Source organism: Amyelois transitella, chromosome 6 (genome assembly GCF_032362555.1).
Source record: "Amyelois transitella isolate CPQ chromosome 6, ilAmyTran1.1, whole genome shotgun sequence".
Lineage (NCBI taxonomy): Eukaryota > Metazoa > Arthropoda > Insecta > Lepidoptera > Pyralidae > Amyelois > Amyelois transitella.
The window spans coordinates 3,597,375-3,618,273 of NC_083509.1; the positions used below are offsets into that span (position 1 = coordinate 3,597,375).

General features: G+C 34.6%; 1 protein-coding gene across 1 annotated transcript in view; it reads left to right on the forward strand.

Annotated features, from left to right (window-relative positions):
• Nucleotides 1-6,548: 6,548 nt before the first annotated feature.
• The window catches only part of LOC106139224 (synaptotagmin-5), a 36,836-nt gene continuing 22,485 nt past the window's right edge, over nt 6,549-20,899 (forward strand). The window contains exons 1-2 of the mRNA XM_060944841.1: nt 6,549-6,754; nt 7,403-7,686. Coding sequence (XP_060800824.1) covers nt 6,751-6,754; nt 7,403-7,686 — 288 coding nt within the window. The 5' untranslated portion in view covers nt 6,549-6,750. The remainder of the gene's footprint in view (nt 6,755-7,402; nt 7,687-20,899) is intronic.

Genomic DNA, 20,899 nt, shown 5'->3' on the forward strand with positions numbered 1-20,899 from the left:
AAAGAGGAATCCTAAGTGTATAAGTAAATATTATGCAAACAAATAGCAAAAAATAAATCCGCACTTAGCCCCGGAGGTTATAAAAACCGCGGGAATTTCATCCGGCGCCGGCGCGATTGTACTGAATTATGCAAAGTGAGCAGCTAACGACATTATCTCGGCCAATCAGCCATAAAACATGCATAGCTGTAGCGCCTCGTCTTCTAAGAATATGTACTTAACTCTAAGACACAAAATATAGGGTAATTTTCAGGTTACGCACGGAAAAAAGGTAGGTTGTTTTCTTCAGTAAAGCCCCAACCAAAAATAGAGGTGTTAAAAGTTTTGATAGAATCATTTATTTTTTTGTGATTCGCTAACTGGCTGAACAACAAACAAGGCGAGTTATATACAAAATACTGCATGAAGCTGCCAACCTTTTGAAATTTTATATTGTCTGTGCTACCCAGAATTTTCAGTGTCCGAGACTAACAACCAACCAGACCAAAATGATCTGCTTAATTTATTTACAATTAGATATATTAGAAATTAGTACATTTAATTTTAATGATTTTTAATTTGATAAAAATAAGATTCATGAACAAAGATTTACCTACCTTATAAAACATAACAATATAAGTATTTACGACATCAATTCCAGCGACTTGTGGACTCTTTATCTAGCTGAGTAAACAGTGCGAGCGTTCGGAAGCTTGTAGAATATTCATAGAATGCTAACAAGTGAGACTCGGACTGAAGGGAATAACTAACAAAAGTCAATTTCACTCGCATTTATCTCATGCTAAAATCACATTTTTTTATAAAGTTTATTTCTTGTGTCACTATTCCGAAATAATTATTATATTTTTAAACTTTTACCCCATATGGGGTAGACAGAGTCTATAGTCTCGAAAGGCCACGTTAGTGACAGGTTTGCTAGCCCATTACCTTAAAGTCCTAAGTTTGTAAGCCTACCTCGATTAAATTAAACAAGCATGAAAAAAAACCTTATACACAATGTGTTGGTCCTTAAAACAAAATACCTACAGAAAATTTATATATAATGCAATTTGGCTATCTCTGTCAGTCATGTCTGTAGCTTAGGATTAAAAGCATCTGTTATCGACATCTACCTGATGTTTATTCCGGGAATGTTCACACTGAAGACAGAATTAGGGACCACGTAAATGACCATGTCTGATCCATGATAAGGAAAAACAGATCCCTGCCTGACAACCTGACCTCACCTCCGTGACAATTTTTACAGTTTGACCTTACCCAGCTTTAATCAAATCATGACTTTAAAATAAGCATCAAAAAACTATTCAAACACATGATATCTTTCCTCACTGTGAGAGCATTGCATTCAAACATAATAACGTAAACTGAGAACAACTCACGCGCATATTAATTTCTCGACCCAAGGCATATCGTGTAGCGTGTTACGAGTAGGTAGCTAGATTCCAAGCCGTGGTATATCACGATATACTATTCAACCAAGCTCCCTTTCACTGCGACAGAAGGGATTGTAGGTTACGTATTTGCGCAACTGGAATGCAATGCTATTTATAAACTTGTAAACTATTGTCGTTATGACTTTAAAAGGCAGTGTATAGAATTCTGTTAAAGTTATTTATGGTTTAGTAAGTTAACATAACTGATAAGTACCTACCTAGGTAATCGAAGGTAGATAGTATAGTTAACTAGTAACGTTACAGAACGTAATTCTTCGGCTCTGTATAACCCGTAAATGATAAAGACGTGAATGTGACATATTAATACAGAACATAACCCAACTAGGTAATATATTGCTATAGTAAGTAAAATTGCTTGATCCCATAGTCGTCTCTTACGAGACTCATAGGATTGAAATTTTGTATGTCTTAGGTAAGTCCCATTCCCAATCCCATTAGAATAAATTGACATTTCGTTTAAGGTACCTACATACAAACCTATAAATATATGAACAGTTAAACAAAAAAATTAATACGTAACAGGTAAATCCCGCCTACCGGATTATTTATAATAAAAATAATAATACCCGTTACGATGAATCTTCCCTCATAAGCAATTACTTACAGCAAAGTCCTAGAATGACTAAGTGCATATGGGGAATCACCACTGTGTAAGTAGGTAGTTTACCAAACAAACATGACATCACGAAAAGTTGTTTATAACTTTTATACGTTTATACTGCTTATTCTACGGTACTAATGCAATAAGACTGGTGACCTATGATAAGAGGAATTAAAAATATTTATATGAATTTTACGTCATGTGTCGTCTATTATTCAGTCGGTTATAATTGTCTTTAGAAAGAGCCATATTATCAATTGATATACTAGTACTACTAATGCGTAGATGGTCGATCGAAACGATATGGGGTCTGACTTAAAAAATCGTGATGCATTCATAGGTTGAAACCATTGATGTATGTGCATGAAAGTTAACACAAGGCTTGTAGAAGTGGGACGGCGGGGAACAAAGACGTCAACCTTGAGCTTGAGATGCCATTGAAAATCATAATAAGTATATAAATAGCGAGAGATGTTCACATTACGAGGGTGAGCCAAGGGTAATAACGGGAGCGAATGTAGGTAAGGCAGTTAAAGAAGCTCGTTTTAATTGATTAATTTTAGTAACTTTTGCTATCATACTAAAACTATGAATGTGTTTTATTAATTATAACTCTAGACGTAGAATCCATGCGCCAAATTGTACATACATATACACATACATGAATATAACACGTATTTATAATTTACGGGGTAGACAGTTCCAAAGACTCAAAGGTCTTAACATCTTTGCAAGTTAAGATGTGAAAAATTAAAATAACGTCAATGTCAGTTAACTGTCCGCGTCAATGTCACTTCACTTAATCTATCAAACTCAGCTGATATTGTTTTGATTACGTTATTGTTTGTGGGAATCTCAGACATTTTATCTGTGTGTTAGAAAGTGAATGTAGAGTATAGAATTATAGAAGAATCAACGTTATAGGTATTTTGATATACCAACAATGGGTACTGAGGTCGCTAAACAACCAAAGGATTGCCTTGCTTGCAGATTGGTGGGCTCTGCAGGACTTATCGGTATTGGAGGTTACCTTGCTAATGCTGCATGGAAAAACAAAACATTTGCGGGAAAATACACAATTTCAACTTTATCTTTTGGTAAGAATAAGAAGCAGAAATCAGTAGCACATCAGCCGTACCTACCTTCAATGTTTTCAGCGGAAAAGGCATGACGCAATCTATGTAGGAATTAGTAAGTCCTGAGGTTAGGTAAATTACCTTTTAGTTGAAATATACGTTTTTAGATCATTTTAGGTATAGCTAGATATAGAAAAATAAAATAACTAATGTCATGTGAATTACATACATAGTAACATATTATTACATCTTCATCCCTTACAGCACACAGATGCCACATTTGATTATATGGTTATTATTTATAGTTGGCTGGTAGATGCTAGCCCATCATCTAAAAAGACTTGTTATGTTTATTTTGATATAGTACAATTCAAGATTTTTGACCTTTGTATGTACTAAATAAGCTTAAAAATATTTGACGCTAAGTAAAATTGCTGATTTAAAATGTGTTTTTAGTTTTTATACTGCAATATCTGAAACGGTCTAGCCTATGTATACAGTTATCTCACTAATAAAAAAAATATATATATCTAAGCTATCTAACTAATTAAAAAACCTTTCATTTACATTTTCTATTAATTTGTTTCAGCATTCATCAGCCTTGGAATTGCAAGATATAAACAAACATATCCATTTAACAAGAAAGAAGCCAATGTAGAAATGCTTAAATAATACCTACTTTACTTTTAATATTAATTGTAAGTGATACATAGGTAATCTTTTATTTACAAATTACTAGAAAACAAGTAAATATTCAACTAATAACTTAAACAATGGGTTAAACTTTAATTTAGAGAACTTAATAGAACTGTAAAAACTTCCAAGTCATGTTATAAATTTTAATGATAATAATATGTATCCTCTATAAATATTTGAAATACCATGTCTACATCTATCACAATCTTCTTTTAAAATAGTTATATGGTAACTTTGTATTAAAAGGTTAAGTGCTATATTTTAAGTAATTTGTCAATAACTACTACCTACCATTTTCCAAGTAATATAGAATCCTAAATAATTATGTTGAATTCAATTTATATGATTTCTATGTTAAGTATGTGCTTATGTAGGTATAGAATGTTTTTTTTTGTGATATCTGTATTATATGACGTTTGTTAAAATGCCTGTCTGAATTATTTTCTTATATTCAAAGCTTATGTTTGAAGTGGTTCTCAATTCTTATCCTTTTGTACATCAACATTTTTTACAACGACATCTAGTGACAATTTATATAACCAATAAGTATCCATTGAATTGAAAGTAGAGTGTAGAACTTAAATTATAAATAGTGTGAAATCTGGCTAAGAGATGCCTCCCAACAAAGAAAGTTTTTTTTTATCATAAGCTGGGCATTTATTTTAATGTACAAGGATGCTTTCTATAATAATCAAAAATTATAAATTAACAATTATAACCCCTGACACATTTTTTTCGATTGATGTAAAATCTTAAATCTAAATACTGACATAAATCAAAGATATCAATCGTCCTTTTTTGGTTCCCGGCACTCCTAAGGAATAAGCAATTGCTTCTAGTTCAACAATGATATACTCAAGCTGAATAAAGCCTTCTAACAACAGGAGTCCCTTCGTGATGACTTACCAGCTCCTTATCGCGGCCACAACAGGTGATTATTTCAAAGCTGCACGGTATTTTTTTATTTCTAAAAAAAATTGCAATGCTTAAAAACTAAGCATGATAATAAAAACATTAAAAATCTGATTCCCAATCTATGAATATTTAATAGCAGCGGCGTCAATTTGCACTGAAATCTAAATTCCTGTAGCGTTACGATGAGTGCAAAAACTGCGATGTTTTGAAAAGTGAAGCGACTGTATTTGTATACAAATAAGGATTGAATTTGAATGTCAAAGCTTTTTTAAACGAATTCAGATGGTGTAGCGTTCACAATAAATAACGCCGGTCCTATCAATCAACATTACCGCGAAACGACATCATACAGAATAGGTACATACTGTATAACACCTCTTTAACGGGTTCAGACTACATATTTTTTTCTTTGCTACCAGACTAACGTGTAATTTTGATCAAATTGGAGTATTTCCATTGTAGCGCGTAAACTAGTAAACTCCAAAAATAGTGGCCCGATTTTGAAATGTAGGTAAGTAATGAAGGAAGGACCTTTCCACAAGGGAGAAAAGCAAAGTCTAGGAACCAATTTATTTATTGATAATCTCCTATTACTAAAGTCTACTATTTTATCTATTAAGTCTGTTTGTATGTTTGCAATATCATCAAATCTACAAACAAACACAATGACGACACTACCCAGCTTGAATCAAATTAACAGGAGCGAACATGACTTTGGCATTCACTAACGCTATGTAAGGATTCGTTAACTATATGAGTATGTATTGTATTTCTAGGTATTTCGGTATCGGTTAGTAAAGCTGTACTAACATAACATTTATAATCATGACAACCGGCAGACATGCAAATAGTTTTAGATGAAAACCACTGAAAACTAGTTTGTTGTAAAAAGAATAGGACCACCCCCGTCTCATTCTCATGGATGTCGTAAAAGGCGACTAAGGGAAAGGCTTATAAACTTGAGATTCTTCTTTTAGGCGACGGGCTAATCCTGTCAATATTTGAATCTATCAATAAGACAAACGGCTGAACGTGGCCTATCAGTCTTTCCAAGACTGTTGGCTCTATCTACCCCGCAAGGAATATAGACGTGATTATATGTATGTATTTTGTAATGTACGTTGTTATTACGCATATATATGTTGGCAACAAAGACCTGTCAACAGTCAAAAATCCCTTTGGGATAAATCCGCCGTCTTTTTATTCCAATAACTGTTTTGTAATTTGGTTATTTCTTTTTATGTGCAATAAAGAGTTTACAAATAAACAATAGTTAATCGAATGTTGGCAATCTTAAAATAACCACTTTTTGGCAATTCACTAGAATGTTTTTCTTATAGAAAATTACCAAAACATATGTATATTGTAATTGTAAAGCTGAACCAAACCGTCGTCAAAAATTGACGCAAATTTATTCCATTGATTTTGAAGCATGTAAAGTATCACTTACTTACATACTTTCATTACTATTACATATTACTAGTGTTAGCATCTGTTGCAAAGAGGTATCAACAAAGGTATCTAATTCTGTGCTTTGAAAGGCAATAAGCCACTATGCCAACTAGTAGTGGTGGAACGACATCAGAAGTCCGTGAATCTATATTAATTGTTCGAAACTAGACACCACGGTTAGCAGTTTCTGTTGATTTTACAAATTAAAGACAAAATATGAAAAAAAAAATATATAATCCAAATCTCGATAAAAAGAAAAACATGATAAGACCCTCCATTCCATAATCAACTATCAATCGCGAATTCCATTAAACGCGCTTTGATCCAAGTAAATTACTTTTATGGCAGGCTCACGAACGCCGTCGGTGCAAAGGCTAGTGTAGCAATAAAGTCAACAGATCACGAAGTTCAGCCGGGGTAAACAAGTCGCCGTTGATAAGTCGCCGCCGCACAGTCGCGCGCGCCCGCCCGCCCTACGCACGTGTCCAATAAACAAAGAAAAAACTATTTAGCAAGTGAGCCGACGTACTTAAAAATCACAACACGTTCGTAGCCAATGGGTAAGTTTGAATTTCGAATTCCCAAAATAGTTTTTCATTAATTATTTTTACTTTTCTGTTTCCTTTTGTTTTTAGTCAAATAATGTTCCATATGGAACCAATGCACCTGTTGAATGAAAAATCTCTTTTTCAAGTACAATTAGAGTATACATAATCAGAGTTTATGAGTTATACTCGTAAACTTCGTCGCTGTTATGGATGACGCGTCTGTTGTTTGTTCGACATCAGCATAATGTAATGGGGTAATTTGTGTCGGAATCGGTATTTTGATACACTCCGATTGTTCTGTTTACAATGAGCCGTAATCATATTTATTGAGATGAAAACTGTGGTTAACTAGGTTTAAATTAACTCTTCAAATAGTTTTAATTTATTTCTTCTCACATCGTCGCCTTAATTGCTGAAAATACGCATTTGTATGACAAAAATACTAATGAACAAAAACACATTTTATAACATTAGTTTTCTCATATACCTATACGCAAAGACCGTTAGATGTTTACAGTAGGACCCACCTATAGATGTCCACCTATTATTATGAGATAAAAATAAATCCATCCATGTTTACGACATGCTAACAATAGGGAAACATACGCCGTATCGCGGATCGATGTTACAATGTTCTACGGCTAATTTCGTTATCAACAGATAAGCTATGGGCAGAACGGGGACGCAGCGGGGCACCTTGGGGGTTCGACGAGTACCAGAGGAAATGGGGCGAATCGCGACTGGGGAACTTAGGGCAGCCGCAAGCCAGGGTTGGGAATTGGGAAAGTGGAAATTTGGAGAGTAATGGGAACGTGTGGAGTGCAGCGTGGGGCGCGGTGGCCGGCGCTGGCGCAGTGTTGCTGATCGCGGGCATAGTGTTGCTGTGGAGGAAGCCGAGGAGGAGGGATGTGCAGTTGCTGGCGCCCCTCGATGTTGGACATAATGTAAGTTTTGTTTTTATTAATAATAGTAACAAGAATGTATTTAGTGTTATAAAGACTAGTGGTAGAGCGAAAAGACACCCTGTCTTATGTAGATGTATAGAACAGAAGCGAATAAAGAACAAACTTGCCGGTCACCAACTCTTAGGTGTCCGCCGAAAGCAAAGCTTTACCAAACCGTTTGACATAAAGAATGCAATGCTGCTTTGATAAGAAAAAATACAAAGATTTGAAAAAATTCTTACTTATATCAACTCATGTGATGAGCACGCAAGCTTCCTTATCCCTAACCCTTATTTTTTTTTAATATTAAAAATACATTTATATAATATTTTGAAAAAACAGGTTTGATAAAATCACAGAGAGTAGTCAACACATACCTACACTCTACCCTTATCTCAGAAAGAGGTGACGCGCGTCGTGATCGTAACATCCTACGCTTAGAACTTTTGTTCTTACCTAAAGTACACGTCTCAAGCAAAGACCACAAAGGATTAAGCTGATACTTTTATTTTCTTTTTTATTTTTTTCATTGCTAACAATAATGTCATAAAACAAGAACCTGGTTCACTTTTTTTTTCAAATATTTTATCAGTATTTATTTACGTACAGTAATGCGAGTTATAATAATGTACAATTAATAATTCATGATTTCTTGATGAGTAGTAATATCGCACAATTATGATATTTCTATGTATAATATATAATTACTTCGCATATCCTGGAATGTGATCATACGAGCATGTCTCATTCCAAAAGAATGTTCGCCAAAAGAAAAATATTGTACAGAATATTATAATTCAAACTTCAATAAAGAGCTTTTTATACATCATCATCCTCTCAGCTTTGCAATAGGCATTATTTATTTAGCTAGATATTTGATAGAATATCTAAACCCGTTCAAAACCAGGGCAGACCGCAAGCTATTTATACACCATGTGCCCGTTCAATCGACCGTCATACACTGGGTTACCAAAGTTGTTAAACTTGGTCCTTCGTTGGCGACTGTCGTAAAATTACCAGCCAATTTCGTGTGGCTATTCGTGAGACGATAAGAGCTATTTTCAAACTGGCGTTCCAACTCGTAAGCGGTTTAATGAGAGGATTATTATTCGTTATCGATTTGCAAAGCATTATTTTATTTACTTGTTTATTAACGACATTTAATTTGCTTAATATCGGAGGTCGACTTCCAGACAAACATCTATGGTTCTTAGTCAATATTGCGTAGAAAAAATATATCAAAAGTGCATGAAAGAGTTAAAGAAAAAATTAAAAATGCGTAAAGATCAGAAAAAAGTGAGTCTTTCTGTATCTGTCTCTCTCTTTTTGACTTTCTCTTCTTAAATTTAGGGTCGACACTCGTCACTTAATTGATTTTTTACTACGCCTCTAGGATTGAAACACTGTCAAATATTTTACATTATAACATGTTTATCGATTTAAGTTGTTTATCGACATGTTAACGTTCATCTCACCGATTTTCAATCAGTCGCTTCTTCTAAAATAGCCCTCTTCTGTGTAGTATAAAATGAAATGGGCTTAACCTCCGTTTCTTTCCCAACCACATCTATTGCGTAATAACAAAGGATATACAATAAAGCTACGGCCTAAGGCAAACTGTCTTTCAAAGGTATAATTTTAATGTCATCACACCTAATGTATGTAAACGACAAGCAGAATATATTATGTACTATGTACCTATGTACCTATGACTTTTCTTCTTAGTAGAACACTCTTGTCAGAGTGGTCGTGGTTGCGCAGACGAGGTAAAATCTAATCGAAAATCTAAGTATCAAAACGCATTGTAAGACATGCGAAACACCCCGTAAAGCATAAATACATATTTTATACGCCTGTATATACCTTTGCATGTAAATTTATAAGAATAACTTTGGCACGGCCCGGCAAGAGTCTACAAATCAGGCTCTTTTGCCTGACACACACAGCCGTACAAGTTCTTTGCTCGATTTCATTGACCTTATGTATAGAAAAAATAAGATGAAGATGTGAAATAGTTTCTATAAATCCCCTGAGTTCAGAAATCACTCTACCCACGCTCATTGCATTGAATGTTGTTTGCTTTTCCTAGAAAATTAAAAATATTTTTCCTCTTTTCGTTCAATTGATGTTTGTTATATGAAATACTATAGCAATTTTGTACAAACAATTCGTAATGAAGCAATGTTATAAATATTTTAAAACTGAGTTATTAATATAAAAACATATTGTAAGTACATGGTTTCATATATTACCTATGTTTACATGGTAAACAAAAATTAACTTTCGATAAAACCATGGATTTTCTTTTAAAGTTAGATTATTAACATGAAGAGGACTTGTAAATCACATTTTGCTTTCTTTAATGCCTCCTTCCTTATTCACGAACGTTAAAAAGGACAAATGTCTCATCGTCTCTCTCTTTTTAACAATTTGGATTTTCTCAAAGGTAGAATGGAAAGAGATGTAAGACAAAATATAATTATGTTTTGGTTTTAACGCATGAATTGGAAGTGTAAATTGGACTTTTGGAGTGGAAAGGACTAGACGAACGTACCTTAATAAATCGGAGACGTTTAAGTCTGGTTAAGAATACTCGAAAGCGACGAGCTTGCATGAAGAGACTTATGAATGTGGATTAAGCGAAAGAAGTGTGCAGGGATGGTGGCAAGTGGAAAGATGTGATCTCTGCCAACCCCTCCGGGAAAGAGGCGTGATTTATGTATGTATGTTGAAAATTCAAATTCATTTTTTTTAATAATTATTATGGGATATTTCAAACATCACTTATTAATTGTCACCATCAAGAGGATGAGAATATAGCTGGTACATATACAAGCTGGTAGTTTTGCTTGCTAATAAAAAAGATAATTTTATATGGTGAAGGTCAATAATGAAAAAGTCTATATCACAGAAAATACATCCCCGAGCGGCTCTAACTCTGTTTTAATTTGATTTGAAGCGTCCAGTGGGCTTGCGAATTGATTGGAAAATTAAGATAGTGGTATGATACTGACATACTTTCAAGTCATTAACACAACTGGTACATTCGGGCAACTGGATTGTAAAACAGCCGATATTTTGCCAATTTTACTGTCGCGCGGATGCCTGATAATAACCCTTTTTGGGGTTCGGGATTGGCAATTTAAAATTGCTATTGTTTACGATTTCACACAAAGGGATGGACCTATTTTCCTGTTCCCGTTGGAATTCAGGGATTCTCGTTCAAGGATCTTCCGCCCAAAATTCAGCTTTGTAGGACTGGTACTATCGGCTGTATCTATTTGTCAATTTATCAAAATGGACTGCTTAAATACTTTGTGGCTTCTCTCCATAGACAATAATGTGCCTGTTATCTTTTTTCCCTGCATTTCCTAACACTTTTGATAATAATATATCGTTGGCGAAATACGGGTATTTCCAAAATATTATCTGTCAGATAAAGACGCTTAAAAAATAACATCTACACATAATACTGATTAGGTAAACTAACATATCATATTTTTTCATCCACCCAACCTACAAACATCGAACTTATAATACCCCTCAAGCCTTTCAAGGGGAAAATAAGAGTACATTTAATATTATAAGTCTCTGTAATGTTTTCAACAAACAACCTTTTATGTAATTAACTCTTCTAAGTGAGTCTTTCAAGCGGTGACAACCTTTTACCCATTCTTAGGTGAAATATTTTATGGTAACTAATGCCGAGTACAAGAATATAGACTCTGAAAAAAGAAGATAAGGTTTAATGTACAATGATTGTAAATATTTGTCCTGGGAGAGGAAATAAATATCGATGAATGGACCAACAGGTAAACAACGCCATCTTTTATCAATTATATGCCTGTTATTTTCCTGTTATGGTATGGGGTTTTGCAGGTTAAGACTTTAAAAATTGGGCCAAATCTTTTCGGTCTACGGTCCATAATCACCTTGGAGTTGCAGTAAGTACCAAAATGCTGCCATTATGTGATTGTCAAAGCGATAACCGTCGCAAATTACTGAATCAACCAATTTTATAAAAGTAATTAGAAATTTAATCATAATTAAGTATGTCCTTAATGTTCTTTTCCTATCTTCTGGAATCGGCTTTTAGGGGCACAACAATAAAGCCATTCAAGGCTTTTTAATTGTGGTTATAGCATATTTCTGTTCACATTTAAGACATTACTAAGTTCCATGGAGTTGACTAAAATAAATAACGGTGCTAAAAATAAATAGATTTTTTTGCGTTACAATAACAATTCATTCAAAATCGAACTTTAGGTACCTAAAAGTTAAAAAGTTGTGAAACACTAGAAACCAATATTGACCAGACTGGTTTATAGAAACGACACGTCCATTTCCAATACAGAAAACTGTCAATACAATTTTATTATTCCTCTCTCATTTCATCGTAAATTATGTTTACAAAGAAAACATTTTTCTTATTGACGCTGTTTTATTGCTTTATTAACCCCAAGGGATTTCAATTGTTTACTAATATTATAACAATGTTTTTGTTTCCGGGTAGCAGTCCGCAATATATAAACAACATTGTACAGGCGTTTCACCCCCGTCTAATGGGAATTGACCTTTATCAAAACCCTCGAAAACACTTACACGAAATTAAAGTCAAATATTCTAAGCTTGGTTGTGACTACCTCGCTGCGCTTGTAAAAATGTTTTCTGAACATGCATGATAAAATATTCAGGTGTGATTTTGATAAAAGAAAATAATAAAATTACCTACTTGTTTATTGTCTGACTAAAGGTCAAGTCTAAACTGATGACCTTCCATGAAGATTATGAATATGAATGAAGCGAAAGTAGTGGGTAAGCAGGCACCATGAAATATAGTCTCAGGCCTACCAATTCGGTATGAGACGGTGTTTTACGGATAAATCTTTTTCTACTTTCTTGAGGGAGTAATAGAACAACCCTAAACTATACCGAGTATTGTACATAATTCGTAAAGAAAGGGTGTTAGAGAGCAAACGCGAGAACAGCGCACTTCTCCCATTATTGGACTCGTATATCCGAAAGATTGGTAAAGCCTTGGATGGACTATGAAACTTCCCTAGGCATATTGTGTTTGTAGAGTACATAACCGTAATAGAAGTAATAAAGGAAGAAAAATGTTAAACAAAGAAAGTTGTGTTGTTAAATTATCTTTTGTATCTGACTTGTGACTTACGAGACAATATAAAGCGTATAAAAATCTGGCATTAGTGCCGCCCCCACGCGACGTTTAGCGGCAAAATATGGCTGTATCCTGGGACTGGCAACAAATTGAATCGCGAAATTGGAGCAGGCATTATAATATTAAATTCTCGACAAGATGAGAGCTGAATCTCAGCTGGAAACGTTCTAAGATATTAATGTCCGTTTTTTACAGACGGTCCCAGGAGTAGTAGTGTTTGTTAAATGTGAATCGTTTTGTTTTTAAATTCTTATGGTGTTCCTAATTCTTGTGGTGACTCAAAGCCACGTTTTGACCCCTACGAGATATTTAAAGCTAATACGAATAGTCATAAGGTTAAATGGCCACAATATAGTAATTATACTACATTTGAAGTATTTTTATGTATATTCCACCACTCACACATTGTTTATAAACAGGCACTCTGTTTGTTCAGTATAACTTTCTCTCATTAAAAGTTCGTATTGTGTTTATGCCTAATCTGTTTTTTGCAGGATACAATATTTTTGATACTTTGTCTTCATACGTGGAATGTGCATTTTTATTAACTTTTTCTTTTGTCCTTAATATAAAAGGCAAGTGCACATGGGAACTCTATAAATATAAGGCCAAGACGTACAGTTACAGCTTGACAATCTACCCAAATTCACAACAAAGTCGCCTCTATTACCGCGTCATAGAGTGCCATGCCAGGTTACTCGATATGCGATCACCATCTGTGATGAGAGATTTTATTTTCAATTTGCATAAAAATGACGTAACGTTTTCTATTATACAAGAATAGGAATATAAGGGATGATGGAATATTAAGATGATCTTCCAATCAAATGAATTCATGCTATTGGGTCACAATTATACCCAATTATATCACTCTTTATATTGAATACGAAAAAGTGAAGTCTCCATAGAATATAATAGTTTATTGTAGTAGATTATAAAAGGTCAAATACGAGTATGTGATCCTTCTGAAGTCTTTGTTATATTAATAGCATAAATTTATATACGTTAGGATCTAAAATAACTGATGCGTGAATATCGAATAGAGTACACCTGCTAAATAAGTACAGTAATTTCAATATAAAAAAACTTTATATTGTGAATATTAAGTAGGAAATAAAAGCACATGGTAAAACTCTTATCATATAATTAAATTGTTATGACTGCGGGTTAGTTGAGCTGACCATTAAGTTTGTGGTTTTAACTCTTGACACAGGTACCTTACTTTTGATATAATTTTGCATTCTTCAATGTTAACACCTATGTTATATTGGGCGAAATATCATTGTTATTCACTCAAAACTTATTAAATCAAAATTCGATCGGTACCTACATACTTACTTGAAATTAATAATTATATATGATGTGATAACATAAGCATAACGGTACAATTTGTTTGCAGTAAGTTTTGAGTGGTAATCTGTCATTCGCAGCCACCTGTAACTTTGATTGATTACTCTGAACTCTGAACAAAGTTTTTCTAACCTTACGGTTATTAAATCTTTTTAACAAGAACATTCTTTAACTTCATAAACAAAAACAAAGGACACGAGAATAACTATGAACTCGACTAAAGGATTATTGTATAGCACTAACAATTAATAACTTACAAAATTTCACAAAAAGAAAAGTACGATGAAATATGAAATCTCATATGAATTGAAAATCGGAAATTCCTCTCATATGTATATAAAACTTTAAAAAATAAGTGCAAGAAAAGTTTTCTACCTAATTTTTTCTTTAATGATCTTTGTATTCGTAGCTCCATCTACTGGAATACATTGGAATAAACCAAAAATAAAGGCTCTACCACAGAACCAAGCACCAATGTATCCTGAAGAAATTGCTGCTGTCGGAAAACACTAACAGATGGCGCTGATAAAAACGTTTGTCGTAGTGCTACGAACCGCTACGAGCTGGAGCTACGACGCTCTACGATTTGTAGCCTCAACTTTAATTTTAACCAACCAACATAATACGAAGAGTTATGGTTACTGTGTATTTCGTGTGTTAATATGACTTCCACAATTGCTTACTACTATCTGATTAATTGTAATCGCTGTACTTCAAATGGTTTCATTTTAATAAAGTTTGTAATAAATATTTTAACTTTACAAGAATAACTGATTACAGCTTATTTTATGTTCATAATTAGAAATATTTTGTTTCTATTGTTGTAAAACCAGATCTAACCCGATAACAAACACTGTGTGTTTAAAATTATTAAATGATCTTGTCTTAATTAACAATAAAAATTACATAGTATTTACATTTCAAAAGAAACATTATTATTATTTCTATCCAAAAACCTGCAATCAAGTCACTATAAATCTAATAACGAATATTATAATAGCAACCTCAAATTGAACAAATATTTAACACAACCTAATATATTTCTTAAAATTAGTGAATTACGATTTCATTTCCTTTGAAAGCCACAGAGCTTTAAAGTTGTATCGGTTCAATAGAAGCTCGTACTTGACCTATAAACCGATATCCGATAGATGTTTTGAGTGATTTAAAAAGTTATCCATCTGCATTATCATCTTTTTTTCCTGTTTTTTTCTTACCGTGTGGTTTCCATTGTCTTAGAATAGGACCACTATATCTCTTTCCAACCATGGTCCTAAAGCTTTGACAATGGTCAAAATGGATTAGGTTCCCCTGCAAAGCTTGCGTAGTGCCGTGTTGTTCACGGCACTTTAGAATAAGATCACTCTATCTTTTTTCCCAAGGATGTTGTTAAAAGCGACTAAGAGAACAGGCGCACAGTCATCTAGTGCAAGCTTCTGTGATGGTCTAGTAGCGAGAAAAAAATATAGTGTAGGCCAGCTTTCCCACACAGATTGTAAAATCAATCAAGGGAAAGGCTAATAAACTTGGGATCCTTCTTTGAGGCTATATGCTAGTAACCTGTCCCTATTTGAATCACAATTCCATCATTTAATCATACAGTTGAACGTGCTCATCCAGTCTTTTCGAGACTGTTGGCTCTGTCTAACCCGTATGGTATAAATACACGATTATATATGTAGAAAGAAGAAGTACAATGAAAAAAATGGCAAAAAAAAAGAACCCTATTCATAAAATGTTAGACTCGCCTGATAAAATCTTACGCCGCGAAGTGAAATGCGGTAGATTGCCGCAATTAAGTCGCAATTTGTGTCTTAGTTTCAACTCGGCAATTCTCTTCTGCCCGGTCTTCTCAATTCTCAGCATTAAGCTTTTTATTATTATTGTTTTATTCTTAAAATACAGTTGCGACGAAAATTCGTAAGCACCGTAGTGAGTGATCACAGACTGCTTATCTAATTAAAAGGTGAACATTTTTAATCAAATTATAGGTGTGTAATCGTCATGTTGTTCAGAAGCTGGGTTAGTAATTTTGTTTCTGAATTTGTTAAATAGTGTAAATATAGCAGTTTACATTTAATTTTCTTGATTAATAAATAACAAAAACATCAAGAAACATTTCCATCCCGACTGAATCGAAATGTAACTACTATGTCTGTCACAGAAATCTGAGCATTCCTGTGGTATATACCACCATACCCACAGATTTCAGAGTAGTAGGTATTACTCTTTGAGTATCATCAAAGAGTATTCTTTGAGTATACTACCAATCAACTTAGGCGATAACTTTCGAACCGTAGTTAGTCTGATTTTGATGAAATTAAAAAATGTATGTGTGGTCTGACAATTGAAGTTTTAAGGTATGGGGCATCAACATCGGTTAATTAGTATTTGAGATATTCACAATTTTGTAAAGTGTTTGCAAGGCCTAAGTTCGCAGTGACAATTGGTGTTAGTGTAAATAGTGACAGTTAATTTCGATAAAAAATAATATTATGTTCCTGGTACACCGAAAAATTCATACCTATTAAACATTTTCTTCAAAGCGGAATAAACCTGCCTTTTGCATTCATTATAATAAATCCATCAAAGCCAGCTGAATAAAGCAACAACAATATGTCAGGCGAGCCACCTACTGTGCTATTGGCAGGGGTCGTTGACATTAGGTCCATCCTTCTTTCAATAATTATTATAACATCATGTAGGTAGGTATGTTAAATATCCAAATTATACTACGGTATATATAGCTTAGTTCAGCGGATCTCGACCTATAATCCAAAACAAGCCGTTCAACATACATTCTGTGCTCAAATGCTAATTGAATGCAACAGAATATAGGAACCTGTAGACAGAGGTCGTTGACATCTAGGTACATCCATCTTCTGGGTTGGATGTGGGTGGAAATTGGGGATGGTCGTTATTCCGCCTTAACTCTGCCTGTCTATTATGAATTTCTATTATCTCAAATAATATAACAAGGGGAAATCGTAATTGAACGCCCCGAGCACCGCCGCCGTCCGACAGCCGACTTTATTATATCGTTTGCTGTGTTTTTAGTTTATATTTTATAATAATATATAAAAATCATAATATATATAATAAATTAAAATGTTTTCTTACATTCCCTCCTCAATATATCAGCTTCCTTAGCAGTCTTCAGTATCTCTACTTCCATTCCCGTTCTGGAATACATTGTCGATTAATCTAATTATAAAAATAGCGACAAAGTACACGGTAAGTCCACTGGACCTGAAGGGATAACGATTAGCAGGCTCTCATAAAAAATGCGAGGTCAGTGGAGTTGTTTGCATACAAAACAACCTATACTTAGGGTGTGTTCTGTTGTTGATTTCGAAATCTCAAAATCATAATAATTATGTATACTTAACTGTAATGGTCCGGTGGTTAAAGCTGAACATATCTAGATGAAATCCGTTAGAAAGCACTTCTTTGTATAGATTTTAAGTTTGACATGGTTTAATTTTGTTGTTTTTAACTTTGAGTCAAGTGATATATTCCATAAGAACATATAAATGCACTTCTAAAAACAATATGAAAAATCATAAACACAAGAAACTATACTGGTCGGGGAGTCACGTCATGGTGCATTGAAAGATTACAACCTCTCATGTGGTTCAACCAGAATCTGTAAGTTTATAAATTTTTAACTATACCCGGGTGTGCAGTATCAGTTGACCCAATGACCCACTTCATGAGAAAGGAGAATAAGTACAGACAAAACCAGGCCGCTTAAAAGTGGCTCTTTCCATTCGCCCCAAAGTGGGAGCGATGGTTGACAGCAAAACAATCCAATTAAATTTTCATAGGCAGCTGCGCCCCGGAGGGCGGTGTCTAAGCACGTATACATTAGATGCTACGATGCTCCTAACCTTTGTTATATTTATTATTATATGTAAGAAAGTTTAGGTTATATCTTATATCTCACTCATATCTAAATAAGGATCGAATATTGCGTTCGGGCGTAGGTAAACAATAATTATACTATTTTTTTTGTATTGCTACATATACAAATTTAAATCATGTGCAGTGACGCACAATCCCATAAGTATGGCCGCATTATGGATGATGGCTGCTTTTGTTTTTTCTTTATGTGAATAGTGCAATAGTCTTAGTGGTGTATACACGTCAGTTTTTGCGTCACGGTTTCGTTAAGCCAATTTTTTGACTAAAGAAAGAAAGAAGTATGCAGAAATGATGACAATTAAACAGATGTTATATCTGCCTACCCTCATTGTGAGAAAGAGGCATGATTGTATGCATATATGTTAGTATGAAAATTTAAAAATTTAAGCGTGTGTGTGTAACCTTATAAAATGCATCTAAGAAATTATAGGCTCATAATTAAAAAAATACTTTAAATCTATCTAAGACTTCATTCTGATCTAGCGTTCGGGTTGCGAAGGTCCCCTTAAAAATATGTAAAATCCTTATAACGCAGAATGTGCCTAGCCTTGTGAATCTCTTTTGATGTAAAAATCTAAAACGAAATGCAATTAGCGATACGTCAATACGAGTAGAGTGTTGGTCAATTTGTCTCTACATTGTATAGTACACACGGCTCAGGAAAAATCTGGGCCACATCAAATACACCATATCAAGGCAAAGTGGCACAGTTATCTTCTGAGCCCACCGTACTTAACTATGTGAGAGGCTTTCATCGGGCATCCAATGTGAACATAATCGAGTTCCTACGTTCAAGGCGACTGCGATCCTTCGTCTGCGCAGAATCAGATTAACATTAAGGACGTTTCATCACCTTCGGGATTGCTACTATCACAATGTGTAGATTAATCTACATCTGAAAAGATTTTGCGCAAACTGTGATCCACAGTTGAGAAAAATATTTGATTTGGTGAACAAAATATTCTTCGTTGTTTAATAGTTTAACCGTAGTGGAGAGTTGTGGACGAAATTGTTGTTGCAAGTTTGAGAGCCAAATATAATGGTTTTGCTAGTTCTGGAAAGAGGTTCTTGCATTAGAGAGATGCGTTTATAAAGTATTAGCAACTTAGCTTTTGTTTTACTTTTTGCTTTTTGTGGACAGAAGTATATACGCATATTTTTGGTCATCAAAATCTTGAAAGTGTCAAGTGAAAAACTACGATAGATATTTTTAAAGATCCTTATGGCATGCCAAAAGCACTTCCAAGTCAAAATTGGGTATAACTTCTTTGGGAATTAATCTTTTTAAGTCGGAAGTAAAAATGAGTCAATTATAAACTGGCCAGTGACACTTGTCGACGTTTGGGATCGATAATTCACGTTTCATAGAAGATCGGTAAATCAGTTTTTGGGTATCCGGGGCGGGGCAAGGCGCGGTGCGGGGCGTGTGTGCCGGTTGGTGGGGGGTAGAGAGGGGGGTTGGGGGGGTACGTGCGTCACAGTGATCGATGCAGCACTTGTTGCGGTGCTCAACAGGCAACAAGGTTGGCATATCCGAACGTTTGCAACAGGCGGGCTTTGGGAAATTACATTCGGTCACTTGTAATCGGAAACTTTATTTGGGAATAGATAACTTTGATGGTGTAATATTTGTTTGTTGGACAGATGTTTATCGGATTTATAAGTGGCAGTATCTTATTGTTACAAGTTAATGTAAAGACAAAAATTCAAAGTAATTTTAATTACTTGATATAAATTCAGTTAAAACTTAAAATAATATACATATATAGCTCCTGAAATCCGACTAGTAAACACCCTCTTTTTCCTTTTCATCATTCCCGGCTCGTAGAGAGCTTCTGAATTACTAATTAGTCAGTATGTTTATAAGTAGCAATTCCGACAGCTTGCCTCAATATTATCGTGTCCGAGTCGCCATCGACTCGGGGGATTCGTCGTGACGTGACCAGGTCAATAGTCTTCTAAACAAAGCTACTACTTGGTAAATAATGCCGGCCGCAAAACGATTCGTGACCGTTACGGTTTTGATATATACATACATACAGTCATGTCTATATCCCTTGCAGGGTGGACAGAGAAAACTGCCTTGAAAATTCAAATAGTGACAGCTTGCTAGGCCATCACCTAAAAGAGAATCTCAAGTTTATAAGCCTTAGTCGCCTTTTAAGACATTCACGGGAAAGAGAAGGAGTGGTCCTGTTCATTTTTCTAAAGGTGCCAGGAACCACACGACTCATGTACATCGAGAAAACATACACACTTTGTACAGGGACACTGCTTAATCCTGAAGATAAAATTTCTTCCAGTAGGCCCACTACAGAAAAAGGCATAGAGAGGTGTTGATTTGTTTTGCAAAATTATGCTTATAAATGTTTAAATATCACTTTCCCGGAGGGTAGGCAGAGGCTACATCTTTCCACTGCCATGCATATGGTTCTAAAGGTTATAAATAAGCTTAAATACAGGCTTTTAATTACCGGACAATATTTTCTGCCTTGGGCTTCATATGGTGGAGATGATTGTTTTTTGATATCGTGACGACTTCTGTAGCGCAGTAATTAACTATGCTAACACTCAGGAGCCCGAGGTTTGATTTCCAGGGTCGGGCAGAGTCCACGTAAAACTTGTGCTGTATACATGTCACGTCTTTGTCTCTAACGGAGTAGACAGGGCCATTTATCATTATATTTAAAGCTGGGTGGCTTAATGATAGTAAAGTTGCTGGACCATCGCCTAAAAACTTCAAAATAAGTCTTTCCC